Source organism: Cydia amplana, chromosome 18 (assembly GCF_948474715.1).
Source record: "Cydia amplana chromosome 18, ilCydAmpl1.1, whole genome shotgun sequence".
Classification (NCBI taxonomy): Eukaryota; Metazoa; Arthropoda; class Insecta; order Lepidoptera; family Tortricidae; genus Cydia; species Cydia amplana.
This window is the reverse complement of record NC_086086.1, coordinates 4,776,947-4,793,966: the sequence shown is the minus strand read 5'-3', so window position 1 is coordinate 4,793,966 and position 17,020 is coordinate 4,776,947. Positions and strand designations below refer to the sequence as shown.

At 36.2% G+C, this 17,020-nt stretch overlaps 1 protein-coding gene across 1 annotated transcript; it reads right to left on the bottom strand.

Annotated features, from left to right (window-relative positions):
- Nucleotides 1–5,466: 5,466 nt before the first annotated feature.
- Nucleotides 5,467–10,384, bottom strand: LOC134656237 (pancreatic triacylglycerol lipase-like). Its single transcript, XM_063511739.1, has 6 exons — nucleotides 10,319–10,384; nucleotides 9,866–10,040; nucleotides 8,821–8,969; nucleotides 8,217–8,462; nucleotides 7,402–7,744; nucleotides 5,467–5,512 (listed from the first exon to the last, which is right to left on the bottom strand). Exons 1-6 carry the CDS (start codon nucleotides 10,353–10,355, stop codon nucleotides 5,467–5,469), a joined length of 996 nt encoding a protein of 331 aa, XP_063367809.1. The 5' UTR covers nucleotides 10,356–10,384.
- Between the last annotated feature and the right edge of the window lie 6,636 nt (nucleotides 10,385–17,020).

Genomic DNA, 17,020 nt, shown 5'->3' with positions numbered 1-17,020 from the left:
GCAAATTACCTCATGTTACGAAGGCACAGAGCTTCTACTCACTAGATGGAGCAATGGGACTGGGCCACCATTACCTCCATTTATCGGCCTGGGCAACCTAAACGGAAGAATTGGCACTACATAAAAAACATACAATACAATACAAATCATCTTTATTGCACAACCTCAATAAAACATTTACAGAGAGACATGCACACAACACAATAATATACCTACAGAGGAAACTAGTCCTTATTGGTATTAGTTCGGTTTCCTTACGATGTTTTCGTCCAGTGAAATAAAAACCGATCGGTAAACATCACATTAAATTTCGACATAATGTTCCAAAAAACTTCGTCGAAAAATGTTTCAATTTGAAATAGGAAATCTGCTGCTGGACGCCCGGTAGGTACCTGCGCAATTACTAGTTTGCAAATGATAGTTTTTTGGTGTCCCTTAATATTTATTATGTTAAATCAGACCTATGGTAGAAAGTCTATGTCCACATCATAACCTATAATAGGTAGCCACATGTATCGGTGGTCTAATGTTACGAACCCTGGCCTGTTGATCTCCTAGTACATATTAGCTTAGTCAATTTCACTGATAATAATAATAATGAAAGCACTATCGCCAAAGAATATGGATTATCATTATTATAAATAAGGTATTTCTTTTGTATTAAAAAGCATAGGTCGGTACCTAAAGTCTATTTTTTTATTCGGTAGACTAAAATGACATTTCATAGTATGAAATGACATTTTATGTTCATACTATGAACTGTCATTTCAGTCTACCGAATAAAAAAATAGACTTTAGTAGGTACTCGTTTCTGATCTCACATTTGTAAATATTTTAACCCCTTGAGACCCAGAAGCATTTGTCTTGTTTTGGAATTTGGATCCTAGTTACTCAATGAAATTTTTTTTTTAGAATATGTACAAAAATTTGTAGATCAGGGATTTCAGATTTTTTATTTATTTATCAGATTATATTTCTAGGTGAACATGTTCGTGTACAAATGTGCTCTGTACGTTTACAAAAATGACATATAGCTTCGTCGGTGGAGACGGATGCGTGACTCAGTGCGTGCACTATTTGTGCGTGCTCAAAATGTTCATAAACAAATGTACTGCACCGAACTTTGGTGGAATCCCACCTTTATGTGTCAGGCTTCTTTTTAAATGGAATGGGAATGAAATAGAATAAGTTTTTGAGTGTTAAAACTTTGTTTTATTTTTACCCGTATCCTATATTTACCCCACCTGACCCTATCTGTGTAGGTTAGATCGTTGTTGGTAGTTACCTACGTAATTATAAAAGAAACATATCCCAACCTATCCTGTTCTACACAACCTATCCAAAATATTTTCGAAAATACTTTCTGTTTCAGCTGGAGAAAAATTATGCGAAAAGAGTTTTATGCGTAACAATTACATTAGGACAATCAATTATTATGAGACGAGATACGACCCCCTACGTCAGGTAGGTCTTATAAAGGGGACAACGAGGATACGAGAAATCCTGACAATGGTGACAGGTGTTTATACTGCACTTCCCAGGAGCGCGTCAGAGCTCATAATTGTAACAATGAGCCGGAGTGCGCCAGGGAAATTCGAGACTCACTGTTAGTGTAATATTGTAATTATACGGCTGCAATAGGAAGCGAGCTCAAACAAGATGTTCCGATATAACTACGTTTGCAAAGCGCCTTGAACGCACTTCAAATGGTGTAGGGAGCCACTAATTTACGAGTACAATCCTGGTTTTAATCGGGAACCGATAAGCTCAAAAAAAGTAAATTAAAAAACAGTCTTAAAAGGTATCTCTTGAATACTCTATAGGGGAATGTATTGCTCTATAGAGTATTCATGACATACCTACTTAACCTGTCGAATCCCACGATATGACGTCACCATAAGCGTTCTGGCTCAAAAAAAGTAAATTAAAAAACAGTCTTAAAAGGTATCTCTTGAATACTCTATAGGGGAATGTATTGCTCTATAGAGTATTCATGACATACCTACTTAAGTATTATGGCTTATAATATAAATTTAATTAAGTATAGAATAGTGAGACTCCACAGTCAAACACATGTAGTGTTGTGGAGCTTTGTCCTTAACAAGACAGTTGTTATTTTGTATTGTATTTGTATAATAAATAACTAAAATAAAAATAAATAAATAAATTGATATTTTTGCATCTCATACGAATTTATATATTATTGAAAGCGAAATGTTATCAATAATATATTATTACCAGTTATTAATTAGATTTCTAAAGATCTTATAGGCCTCCGCTCCACGTTTAATAAGAAATACAGCCTTGGAAATTTAAGGACATTTACCAGTCTATAAAGCTATACATTTATTGGCACCAGCAACGCAAATATAGCGTAGGTAATATTCTAGCGGGGACAATAGTCTTTTGCATACAAATACCAGAGGCCGCGGCGCGGTAGCAGTAAAATTACATTTTCGTTCGCATTATTTAAATCGGGTCTTTTACGGCCTGGCCGGCTTAGATAGTAACGTAATCAAAGCATGGAATAAATGAACACTTCAGTATTGCTGTAAATGTGTTTTAGCAACTTATTTTTACACTCGGATAAGACTTATTACCTAGGTGTGCACATTCCTATATTCATATCTGTTTTGTAAGTAGGAACCGGGATCATAAGCATTGGTTCCAACAACTTTCCCATGGTTCGAAAGTTCGTAGCAAAATAAGTATTTGAAACTTTTACTCCTCTGGTTCCTGAGAATCAAACGCGACGGTACTAGATGTGTCAGGTGTGTGCTTAATGTTAAAAATCTCAATGGAAAACACGAATCAATCACAGAAAACAAATACACATTTGGCAATTGGAGCATATCGTATTGACTGTGTTGTCTCCAAATTGTCATCAATTCCCCAAAATTGCAAACTGTATACAAGTACCTAAACGCCACTTTTTAATTGCTGCCGTCACACAGCATTCAATATTGAACTTTGAATGTATAGAGCTTAAAGTAGTGTTTCGCTTGACCTGTACACAATTCTCCCAGGCATTTCCCGGAGGACGGCTCTTGGATTGATTGCGGAGGCAATAATGTAACCAATCTCTCCTAAACACCTATAATAATGTCGTGCTGAGAACAAGATTTCTTTATAGATACAGCAATTTGATTGATTTCAAAATAATATCCTTTCTAAAATTATGTTATTTCATGAGTAATTAGTGAAAGTTTGCATGTAGATATTTTGTGACGTACGTACGAATGATCGTTATTTTTGTGTGTGTCAAATGTGAATAAAAAAATTAAAATTACACATATTTTGGGAACAAAAACTGAGCAATTCTTTACTCACAGTATTCTTACTGTGAGTGGGCCGGACCCATTTTGTGAAAAGAATGAAAATGAATGACTCTTAGTAAATTAATAATGATTTTAAAACAGAAATGTCTAGTCCAAAAACTTCATTAGGTTAAAAAAATGCGAACACGAATACCTAATCAAGATTGCAAAGCATCTACAACCAGCCGTGTTCGAACTTCGATTAGCGTCACATTTGGTCCCGCATGTCGGCTAATAGTGCGCGCGTTTCACGGCCGAGCGCGCCAGTGGGCAGACAGGCGTCTAGGCTGCGGCTCAAGCCACTCGGAATGATTAATTTCGTCTTGCACATGGCCGCCTCGTCCGGTCTGTGTCTGGGTGCGTTTCGATTGAACCTGAGAGGAAAGGGAAGAGACCTTTGGCCGTAATGAGAAGCATAAAACTTGATATCAAACAGATTTCTTAACAAACCATTTTTTGGTTTAGCTTGAAGAATAGTATGAGAAAATTATAGATTCGTTTATAAAATAATAAAAACAAATTTCTTCATCAACATCTATTCATGCTACAAAAAAGACATCATGTTAATGCGTTTTGGTTACTCTAGAACGAAAATTGGTTTAGTTTTATAGAAAAGCGCGAGGCACTGATGTTGATATTAAATTGCTATTTCATTTTCATGTTTCCTCACACAGGTACGTCTTAATTCAGGTAATATTGAGTCTCAAGATTACGAATGCATTGACCATCAGCCGTGTTCGATTAGTGTCACATTTGGTCCCGCACGTCGGTTAATAGTGCGCGCGTTTCACGGCCGCAGACCGGAGGCCGGAGCAGACACTCGACAGGCGTCTAGGCTGCGTGCGGCTCAAGCCACTCGAAATGATTAATTTCGTCTTAGGGTAACATTCCATTTCTGACCGCAGCTGCATTACTGGTACTGAACGCGTCGCTGTTACTGTCAATTTCCAAAGTAAAATGAACAGTAGTGCAGCTGCGGTTGGAAATGGACTGTCACCTTAAAGGCCACACATGGCCACTTCGTCCGGTCTGTAGCGATTCGATTGAAACTCTGCAAGTGAGAACCTGTAATTAATTGGCTCTGTAACTTAATTAGGTACTATTATTTATAGTAAAATGTCACTGTGTCACAATAGTACATTACGATACAAGTGCGTAAAGTAGATCCTCCCTACGATCTTTAGGAAAAGTAGGTCTATCCTGATAGGATTCGATCTGGATTATATATGCATCGAATTCCAGTCCCATTATTAAAATTAGTAGACGCCCGTAACATTTACTGCAGCAATGCAGTCTGTAGCAGTAACAAGGAAGCAGTCTGAATTCGAATTTAACCTTTAGGGCCTAAAGGTTAAATTCAAATTCAGACTGCTAAAGTTTAGGCCGTGGACTAGACGCACGTGACCGACGGCGCGGTGAATGGTATTACCCCTAAAGGCACTGATCATAATATAAATCCTGATAATAGCTGGCTAGGAATGGATAGTTAATTGAACTCTGGCAGTGAAGCTAAGCCATTTCTGGGAACGTCTTTAATTTAGACAATGTCTCAGACTCTTGTACATCTGGAGTAAATACAATCTAAATGGATCACTGGGGAACATTGGAAATTATTAACCGAATTAGTTTAATTTGTTGCTGGAATTGACTTCCATTTTGAATACAAAGAAAACCTTATTTATTTGATTTTTAAAACTATTTTATGTTTAAACATTTTACTGCAAAATCGACAAAAGCGACAACAGTGGCAAGAACGAACCTTAAGACCAATTCAAACGTATATTTTGATGTCAAAATGATGTTTTTTTGCATCTCACTCACGCCAATACTTGTACGAACAAGTACATTGCACGCACGAATGATAACAAAATGACATGCTTTTGATATCAAGATACATCTAAGTTCGAATTGGCCTCCTTGTCATTGGACAAGAGGGAGTCAATTATATTGCTTTGTAAAATGGGATCCTCTTGGTAGCTATATGTACCTAAATGAAATGTTTGTAATTTACAGGTCGTGTTTTTTTAGGAAGGATAAGTATGAAGTGATATTATTTTTATTACAAAATAAGTACAGATCTTTAAAGAGTTCAAATCTTTATTTTTAGCCAATTTTAAGAGTTGGTCTTATTTCTAGTCGTTTTCATAGTTTAGTAGGGATATCTTCGTGCGGTGTTCACCCGGTATGTGCCAGATCTGAAAACAAAAGAAATTCATGTTCAAAATCACAGTTCGTTCAATTTCAGTATCAACATTTGAAATTATCCACTCACATGATTCCGATTTTAACAAAAGGTGCCCTGAACTGCTCTGCCATTTCGCAGATACGACGGCACAGTGTCATGATATTTTCAAAAATCGATAACTTTACTTCTGCTAAAGCATTTGCAACGATTCTTTTGGTTTTTTAATGATAAAGAAACAAAGAATTTATGTTACTACTATAGCATTGTGCTGTTATAATAAAAATAATTATTAAAAATTCACAAAGGTGACCCAATGAAATAATGTCCGCGTTATAGTAGAAAACTATTTTTAATTAAAAATCTAAATCGATAACCTATCTTTTTTTTGTATTCAATTTAAAGAAGACTTAATAAGCTTTTAATTGGTACTAAACATCTTGATAGCTCACCTATGAAATTGCCGAGTAAAACTAATTCAAATTCCGATAAGAAACTTTCGAATTGCTCAATCTGCTGTGAAACTATATATTATGTTCATGATTTTTTTGTGGCTAATTTAGACACTGAAGTACTAAAATATAGTAAAAAACAGTTTAAGACACTAATAATCTTGAAATAAAATGCATAACTTATGCAATTATAACGATGATAGTAGCTATATAACTTAAAATAACAAAAGAGTATCTACGTACCTACTAAATTTTGGTGTTTTTATAATTGCCGATCACCAACAACCGAACTAACTTATAACTACACTAATACGTTTAATACATCCACCATAACACACACTTCACAACATATTAAGCACAATAAACCAATAATAACTATTAACACATAAAATTATACTGATTACAAACGTAAATAAGCCGGTAAACTGACTTCTTCCATCTCAAAAATAAAGATGGCTACCCATTTAGGGTGGAGACACAACAGCGCGCGGTGCAGATGTTCAACAGAAATAGGAACTTTAAAATTGTAATACCTAATTAATTATTTATTTAATCGTGTAATTATTTAGTTTATTCAATGTAAATAGCAAAGAAATATTAGTAAATACAAATTATAAGTAAGTAGTAAAAAAAATCCCAAAACGCGTATGCAACGCGTCTAGTACACCACATGCCTTACGATATGCAGAAATGCTTTAAGCAACCACAGTTGCCGGGTTTGTACTTACAATTTACCGTCACATGTTTTGATCGCTAATCCTGTGTAATACACAGTGATTTAATACATTCTATGGTTTATTAATGTAACTTAATAATCGAACTAGTTAATGTCTATTGGTTGCTCAAGATATATTTAGTAATCTTAGAAATGTAGGGCATTCAAATAAGAAACACGTCAAGAATCTACAGAACTATTGTTTTGAAGTGATATTATTTGGTCATCAATATTAAGTAGGTCTAAAATATAGTTTTAAACTAATAGACCAATAAACGCGGAGTAGTTTAATATACATTACTAATAGAAATATCTAAATTTGAATACTTGAGGCATTTTAAAACACGCAGCAACTTTTTACACATCGCACTTCCTGAACAACTTGCAAAGTAAAATAGATAAGAAATACTGTGGTTGTGTCTATATGGTTGAAACATTTTTTAAATATTGTCACGTTGGTAGTCTGTGTTTTAAAAATTGTTTATACCGTATCTGTGCAGCCCTTCACAGATAATAAATAAAAAACCGCATACACTCCTTTTGCAACTCGAGTTGCGACGATCATTTTAGAGGTGCGCAATCTTGAAACTCTAGTTGCTGGAATCATGTGAGTGGTTATAATAAATAGATAAGGCATTTATTGTTTCAAACAAACAACATGCAATTAAATATATGTTTACAGCGAGCAGAGCCTAATTACGTATATATTCACTAAGTCGTAGCATTTATACTTACCCCGACTTTGTCAAATCTGCGTTGCCCATATTAAGAGACTGTCCTCTACAGGTGTTCAAGGTAAGCTGCAGAATGTTCGAGCACTCCCGGCCGGTCAGGTGATCGTAGGAAACAGTGGCAGCAAAGTACCGCCAGGCGCGGTTGTGGTTGCAGATGTTGGTGAGGCACAATGGCTGAGAAGCGCCACCGTTGGCGAAAAAGTCGGCGTCGGCGATGGCCGAGCCGATGCCGAGACCGCCGACGGTGTAGCCGCCGTCGGTGTGGATCGCCTCGACGTATACTCCGTCGTTGGAATTGAGACGATCGCTGCTTGTATACCACAGAGGACCAGCGGGGTCTAGACCTAAAAGCAAAGAATGACTTGGACTAATATACTAAGATAACGTTTGGAAGAAATAATTTCGATATGTGATGCTACAAAAAATAAGTTTCTACGTATTAAATGATGTTAAACGCGCTATTTTTACCTGAGACAAAATAATCTGCTCGATGAAGCAAATACAATGAAATAGATTCGTTTCAAACAAATTCAGCACTACGGGGGCGGCAAGAGCGGTGCGAGAATTTTGAAAGCATTAATTAATCGTACCGCTTCAAAGGACAGATTATTTTGGACTGTTAGGAAGGTTGAGTTTAATAATTACGAAGCCTTAGCTCAGGAAGCCAAGTTGAATTAATCAACTGATGACCGTTTGATCTCATTCTGCTATTATTAGCTCTCAGGCGTAGTTAGATAATAGTGTGAGCGAGATTCACTGCGAGTAACAGATCAATAAAGAATTTTTAAACTTTGATCGCCGCTGTATCTTACGTACCAGTGACTCGAGCGACGGCCCCTTCCAGCTCCCTGCCAGCATTGCCAACCAAATGAGCACCCAAGCTGAATCCGACCAGGTGCATAGAGGTGTACGGGGCTCCAGTAGTCTCATGGAGGAACCGCAGGAACTGTCCCAGACCGCGACCAACGGCGGGGACTCCTCTAGCGGCCGTGATGTAGTTGCGAATGGCGAGACGGCTCCAGTCAAGGACGATGATGTTGTAGTCACCTTTCTCGAGGTAAGCTGCAAATTAAAGTCATTGTCAAATACTCTGTCAAGCATTTTTCCATCCACCACCACCCCAGGAGTCAAGACACATCTGTGATAGATGCGGAAAGAAATGTCGTTCGGCCATTGGTCTATATAGTCATCGCAGTCGATGTAGGCTCTAGACTACCTCCTCAAAATACCTCTTTAGTAGCTGCAACTATCATTTGCAAAGATGCTGTGGCCAATAATGGGGGGACTATGATCAAATAAGGTCTCCCACAAGGCAAATGTAAAGCTAACATGTACTGTATGACACAAATACATGCACTTGTTTGTTTAGCTTTAACCATGTTTCCTGTAAAAGGAATCGAGTAATAAACTTGAAACCTACCGTCTCTGATAACAGAGTTCAGATTGGTTTCCTGGTTGCTCAGCCATCCGTGAGCGATGACCACGGTAGGGTCTGCCGGGTTGAAGTTGGAGTTGTGAATCGAGTCTGCGTCGTTGATGACCAGTGTTTGCGAAGAGTCTGGGTTAAGTCTGTAAGACAAAAAAATTATTAAGACCTCACTTCAATTGCATTGCAAAATGGCGCATTTTTAGAACGTTTATTCATATTTTTTTAGCTGCATAAATTGTTACAAATTTTTAAAGTGCGTTTTAGACTTATGTTCGTGATTATTTTCTATTGAGCAAAAGTAAAAAATCTGGATTCCGATCAATGAAGTCACTAGAGAAAATCCTTAAAATTGCCAATTATATTTTTGGCAATCGTATGGTGATCTAAAAAAGGGGTACTACTTTTCAAAACTCCGCTCTCTGAATGGATAAAAAGTCGATTTATTATTATCTTGTCGTACGTCAAGAATTTGTAGAGATTATGGTCTTTTGTTTGCCAGGGGTTGGGTATAATTATCAAACAGATTAGGTATGTATCTGATTATAAGATAGTATTAATTGATATAGTATAATTACCCGTGTACCTAAAAGATCAGTTGTACCTACAACTAAAGTATCTAAAAGGTTAGAGGAAATTAGTTTCCAATGGGAAAGAGAAATAACAGTATGAAAATCACATATTTACAAGTGATCTACTAGATTATTGTCATTAATTAGAATTAGATTAGATTGTTTTTAATTTGACGAAACCTGGGGTGGATGAGCTTTCTGTATGATGACGAAGCCTGCGCTGTGGATCTGAAGGTACCTATGCTGTTATTATTATGTTGTTTTATAAATAAATTCTTCGTTATTAAAAAAAAATAGAAAATCAAATTAATGAGTTTCAAACTAGGTAACTTAAAATAGGTTAACTCACATATCATTGAACGGCCATCATGTTTCGTAGAAAATAAAGCGTACATACTGCCATATAATTCTACCGAATTCTTACGTTGCGTTTCGAACGGTATTTTGTTCCGCCAAGGATAAGTTACCTGGTGAAAAGCTGATACAGGTTATTGGCCGCATGCCCTTCGATTTCCTCAATTTCCAATTCAAGTTCCTCCTCGAGGTCCACAGTATGGGGAACTTCGTTGCCATCGGGGAACTGGATGAACCGAGAGTACTCGGGGACCTGTTCTTCAATCACAGGCCCTGCCGCAGAATAAGCTGGAATTGACAATTTCACGCTATCTTTTCGCTCTATACACGTTGTTGTTGTCTAGACATTTCAAAGCTATTTACAGCTTGGCAAAAAAGAGTAGGTAGAAATAAAAAAGTGGCAACATTGTGGTGTCGTCCCTTTCAAACCAATTTATATAAGAAAACGGAACGACTAGTGTTGTCACTTTTTGATTTCTACTCTTTTTTGCCAAGTTGTAATGGATTTAAATTGGGGATGTCACAACATTCCCAAACATATTTGTTAGATTTAAAAAAAAAAATACCTGCAAAAGCTACAATAAACACTATCGCCGCCCGCATTTTAATGTTAACCAGCTGAAAACTACTGAAACTGCCATCTGATGCTAGTCATTTTATAATTACCGATAATCTAAGTGATTTACCTACTGATCGTTATCACCTATTCGATTGTTTCTAATTTCATTAATTAAAAACAAACTCAGTTTATTATTATCAGGGTTCTGTATGTATAGATTTTAGACAAAAGTGACACAGGAAAACGCGCTTATACTATAGGTAGAGTCATGTCTTATGAAATCACACATGACATTTGCATATTCTAATTTGTGATTTATCTGATAACTTTGCATATACAGGGTGCTTCCTGTAACAGGAGCAATAAATTAAACTAAAGGCTGTACTCCTCAAACTGACCAACATTTGTTCAGCAACTTTTAAAAATCATGAATCCTTTAGACTTCCTTTTTTCATACAAAATCAATATTGCCTTCAATGTACGCTGACATCAGTGTGTTTGACGTTGCTTGTCATGCTTTAAACATAACAAAATTTGCAGTACATTGCGTCTTAGAATAACTTTAAAGTGTAATAAAAATCAATACATGTGTTATTTTCAAAAGTTGCTGAACAAATGTTGGTCAGTTTGAGGAGTACAGCCTACAGTTTAATGTATTGCTCCTGTTACAGGAAGCACCCTGTATACTTAAATATAACTTAATTCTTATTACTCTGGTGGTTATATCGTATATGTCTTTTCATGGATAACATATTCACATTAATAGGTAGGTAGGTACTTATTTACTGCAGTTGCGTTACTGCTGTGGCCTTGACGAGAGCGCTATAACTGTCAATTTCCATGATAAAATGAATGACGTTCCTATCTGAATTAATGCCGCGATTAGAACTCTAAATCCGTAACTCATCTCGTAGATGCCATCCGAAAGGCACCTTTAGTGTTTAGATTGGCATTAATAGGAAATTATACTGTTTGGCTGCGGAACCTCGCATAGGTACTAGACAGAATAGATTATAGAAAATCATAATTTATAATTGCTAGAATAATCGTATCTTATCAATTTTGCTATTTCGTTATCGTGATTTAGATCATAAGTAGGTAGGTACGTAAATATTATAATTGCTTTGCTTAGCTGAAAAGTTGCGTATGCAAAACTAGAAATTAGCCTATACCTATTACCTACTTCTTCTATAGATCTTATCAATTTTGCTATTTCGTTATCGTGATTTTGATCATTAAGTACGTAATAATTTACGTACGTAAATTAGAGAAAAAGAGATTAGCCTAGTCTTTAATGACAGCTTATAATTTATTGACCATATTATAAACTTGATTTTGGTACTTTAAAAACTTACCTCTAATCTAACGGTAGTAGGTACGTAACTGTTAATTTGCTTACGAAATGGGAATGCGACGTGAATGTTTTGAATAGAATTTTACCATAAAGATTTTTTTTGTTAGACAATACTTTCAGATAAACCACTAAAACAATGGCTTTGTTGATTTATTTGGCTTTAACTTTTATGTATCACTATCATGCCATGTCATCCTAATTCAATGCCTATAGATGTAGACGTATAGGTCTATACGCAATGTACGCATTGAGGCATCATATAGAAATGACCTCATTACAGACGTGTCTAAAACACTTAACCTAATCAATTATTTATATATTGGTCCAAAATCATTGTGATGTGGTACATGAAAGCTTTTTACTTTAAATTCGTTCGTTCAAAACCGTAAAAATTTCCAGCAGTTTGCCTCTAAAAGCACCTACGTGGCGCGAAAACTTCATTTCCCAGAAATCCTTAAAAGACCCGACGAGTTATGTGTCTTCGTAAGGGTTTTAAATCGGATGTCCAATTCAAGCTAAACTGGCGGGTCGAGTCCTGCGCAAGTTTTCTTGAAAATTATGTACGAGACCTAAGATAAGCTGCCGGTGAAAAACGCCGCTAGCGAACGCGCGCTTCGTTACAGTATACATTGGAAGAAGCAGTACCTCAATGTACCTAAATAATACTAGCTTTCACTTTCCTAAGTAAAACAATTCGACTGCTGAGCCCGTACCATGAGAGACAGTGTCAAAACTGACATATACGCTATCGAGAACGTAATTTACTTTCTGGACATCTCGCTCGCACTAATATGCGAGTACGAGCGAGATGCATAGAAAGTAAATTACGTTCTCGATGGCGTTTATAGTGCCAAACTGGTGCGTAGCCACACTGGAGTAATTAACTGATGTTATCAAGCTAATTACGAGTAATTATTTGATACCTCGTGGCGCGCCATGGCGTTAACTGCCAGATATCTAATCTCAGAATCACTCTATCTATTTAAAAAAACCCGCATCAAAATCCGTTGCGTAGTTTTAAAGATCTAAGCATACATAGGGACAGACAGCGGGAAGCGACTTTGTTTTGTAAGTATGTAGTGATATAGAATATTCGTCTCAATTGTTTTACTGTCAGCTAAGGATAGATCTGTGCAGAAAATTTGTTAGGAATTTGCGATAAAAGGAGCGTCGTCGCCAGGCGTATTATAATCATACAGTATCTTGAAACTGGGATAAGATCATCGTGCTCCCGTACCCGTCAAAGGATATCGGGGTGGTAAACTGCCTATATATCTGTGCCTCCAGTGTAAAAGGTTTAAACTCAAAAATGTAATTTTTCAGTATGGCCGAAAAACGTTTAAAAACCATGTTTTCTCTGCATTCTTTCTAAAAAAAAATAGTTTTTGTTTTTAGTTTAGATAGTTGAAGAAATGATTTATATTTTGTCATTTAAATTAACCTGACTTATGTGAAAGTAAAAAAAAACTTACATCCCTTTTCACAAAAATAATGAATGTGTGAAAAGGTTAAACTGCACTTTCTCTAGTGTTGCTAAAATCTTTTTGAACTTTTGTATTGTGTAAAGAAACCATTTCCCCAAAAATAAAAAGAAACTGTCAACCGAGACATATTTCATACTAAAGGGGGAGGGGGGGGGGGTTGCGACATGGGGAGGGATTGGGACGCTAGTGTGCGTAAAGCACCATACCCAAAGGTATCATACTAAATTCATATTAAAATGCTGGCTATAATTTGTTTGTCTTCCCCATACATTAGAACACAACTTAACCGAATCAGAGGTCTCTAGCGACTTTCATATCGAATGTCACTGTGGCATGTACGAAATGGGTCGCAAGTTAAATTCTTTGACTGTATAAGGTAAACGTACTAGTGCTCGACATGCTAATGTCCAATACATATCACCCTGCTGTCACCTCCATTGACAATGACTTAAGTTTTAAGATGACGTGTACTTGGGATCGCGTCGAGCACTAGTACGTTTACCTTACCGGGTGCGGCCTGTAATACGAGCAAAAAATTTAACTGTAGACTGTACTCCTCATACTGACCAACATTTGTTCAGCGACTTTTAAAAATAACCTGACTTTTGATTTTTAATAAACTTAAAAGTTTTTTCTAAGGCGCAATGTATTGCGAGTTTTGTTATGTTTAAGAGCCCATCAACGTGCATACTAGCGCCACTGCTAAATAATCGTGATTATTTAATAATGGATTCGTCAATCACTGCGTCCAAAGTTAAAACGGCCGTTTTTGTATTGAGTTTATAGATTGACGAATCCAGCAACATAGAAACTAGTTTGATGAATTCAAAAGGTACTTTAATACAAGATGCAGTACGTAGCGGCCCCCTTTTTTTAAATATCTTTCGTTAAATTGAAATAATCACGATTATTTAGCAGTGGCGCTAGTGTGCACGTTGATCATGCAACGTCAATCACAATGATAATGGCGTACATTGAAGATTATATTTATTTTGTATGAAAAATACGAAGTCAAGTCTTCATTATTTTTAAAAGTCGCTGAACAAATCTACAGCCTACCTTTAATTGTTTGATCGTATACAGGCCACACCCGGTATATTATGACGGCATGTTCCTGATCCCATTATTCGGCAATTTGACTGTACATGACTACATGACTTGACAAGCAAATGATGACGTATAACGTGCAAAATACGATAAAGTTTGATTGATTCATTTCAACTTCCCCCCTTTCATTACCACCTACCGCAATAACATAGATAAGAAGCAAAATTGCAAATACCTACTTGACTTGAAAATAATAACAATTACAAAATGATAAGAGCAACCGAGTTCATAAATATTTATACATTTCTTCACCTTAATCCTTAATCAATTGCTGCAATAAGGTGAAAACTGTATACATATTTATGAACTTGACGTTAAACACAGTGCCACATGCAATGAAATGACTGACCACTGCTCAGGTAATGTCGCTTGGGTCTTGTCCCACTGATTGTTGATTTAGTATAATTTGTTTCTAGTATTTTATTTTTATATTTTATATATTATGTATTATTATCTATGCATGTTATAAAATATATAACTTAAGAAATAATAATATTATAATAATATTCCTCGCACAAAGATTAAGTATTGCAATACAGCGAGGAAATGCTGCCAGCATTTACGGCACCATGCCGCAGGGTTATATTTAGTTTTTTTTTTCTTTTTAAGATTAGTTTTACTTATTTTTAGATTTAGAAATAAGATAAATAAAGGAAGTAATAATTAAAACAAATATGTCGTTTCATAAAAAATATTGCCAGGACGCTGCTAGGTAATTTAGGCACCTAACAAAATTTGCCATAGCCTCTACCTACTTTATAACACACACATTTTATAAATGTGTTTAAACATCGTTTAAATAAGTCGAATTGGCCTACCACTGAGGCAATAGGCTCGTATAATAATACCATAATATCTTATTATTCGAATAACCTCTCCATCTCCATATCATAATGAACCGAAAAAACAATATCACACCCGTAATGAGACCAAATACAAATGTGTTGGGTTATTGGAAAAAATGAAGTTGTAAACCAAATTACACACAACCCTGCACACGCACTCAGAAAGCCAATAATGTACCTAATTTTATTGAAGACAGAGATAAGAAATACGAAGACGCAGATGATTTTATTTCCAAATTCTTCGGATTGTTAATCTAGGGCAGCGAATTGGTGTGTTATTCGCTTTGTTGGTTGGGAGCTAGGATATTATATAGGTACGTCGGGGCGTTTGTATAATAGGAGACCGCCTAAATACCTAGGTAGACTCCTCTGCCCACGGCTAGCGGTATAGAAGTGCGCTGTAGAAGTCAGCTATATAGGCATGTTCCTGATGCCATAATTCGGCAATAATATTTACTAAATGATTATTATGTGACCTTTTAGGCCAGAGACGAATCTCGCCTTGTTTAAGTAGGACATTTTGGGATTTATGTTTCTTCACCATGTTTTTATTTAACGAATGTATCGGCACTCATCATCATCTTCCCAGCTTTTTCTCGGCATTTTGCCACCGCTCATTCGAGGAGCATTGGGCTACGCTCCAGTACTCATTTTTTACGAAATAAAATGCCATCTTACCGTCCAACCCAGAGGCAGAGGGCAAACTAGGCTAGTTTGGTCTCACGATGTGAGATGTGTGATTGGTTAGTTATCAAACGCAATTTCGTACGTATGTCTCGAGGAATTCAATCGGTAGGTATGGTAAATATCAAATTAACTGATATTTCCATCATAAGTTCTGAAAGAGCCACACATTTCTCTATTCGGTGTCCAGATGTGACACGTTCTGATACATATAACTAATTAACATATCCAAAGCGCATTCGATAATCGACGTCCTGGAGCCATATTCGAAGCGACAAAACCTTAATATCCAACTTGATAATGATATTATTTGTTTGAAATTACTCTCAATGCATCTCATTCGTACTTATGCCTAACATTGGAGCACGTAAGATGGTGTGAGCGTGGCATGTAATGTCAAATCAGGTTCAGATTTTTAAAGATCAAATGTAGCTTTTGTGCTTCAAGCTTAATTCAATGTGTTTTATTTTGTTTCACTTTCCACTGGTTTAGCGGATATTTCTCTAAAGATGCACATTTCAGTGCGCTAAACGGAATCCGACAATCTTGTTTTGTGACTAGTATCCGACAAAAATTGATTTTATTCCTTATGCTGCCGAGATATAAATGTTTGTGAGCGTATTTGATATAACTAGTTGCCTATTTTCCTTTGATCACATTCATTGTTTCTCAGCATACCTACATGAAAATGTATAAAAAAAGCACACGAAAATAATCGTAAAAAACAAAATGTTTAAAAAACTTAAACCCAACTAGTACATAGGTAACTAAGTACCTAATGTTACTTTACTTATTTCTCGTAAAAAAACTTCCTCTTTCAAAGTCATTTAAATTGTAGCCTATCTCTGTCACCCACGCCAAAGAGACGACTCGATACAACACGTTCAAGAATATTTTAGAGCTTTCAATTTTTAAAATCAGTAAAAAGTAAAATTCATGCATCCAAAGAAGCGAATTCATTAAAAGTAATTGTGGCTATTACAGCTCACTTTTATTTAAAATATCTGGAAGATCGAGCTTTGCTCGGAAAACGTACAAAAACTCAAAAATCCGCGTTTTCCCAGAGGTTAGACCTAGCTAGATCAACTTTTCACCCCTGGAACCCCCCCTATAGAAAATTTCATCGAAATCGTTACAGCCGTTTTCAAGATTTCCGAAATATATATATGAATAAATAAATATACAAGAATTGCTCGTACAAGATTACATGCGACATCGCCATCGTCGCCCCCTTC

Excerpts from the sequence above, each read along its gene's own strand:
- LOC134656237 (XM_063511739.1), bottom strand. The coding sequence starts at position 10,355 with ATGCGGGCGGCGATAGTGTTTATTGTAGCTTTTGCAG. Across the intron at positions 8,463-8,820 it reads GAACTCTGTTATCAGAGACG|CTTACCTCGAGAAAGGTGAC; the intron begins GTAGGTTTCAAG and ends TTTAATTTGCAG. Across the intron at positions 7,745-8,216 it reads GGCCGTCGCTCGAGTCACTG|GTCTAGACCCCGCTGGTCCT; the intron begins GTACGTAAGATA and ends CTTTGCTTTTAG.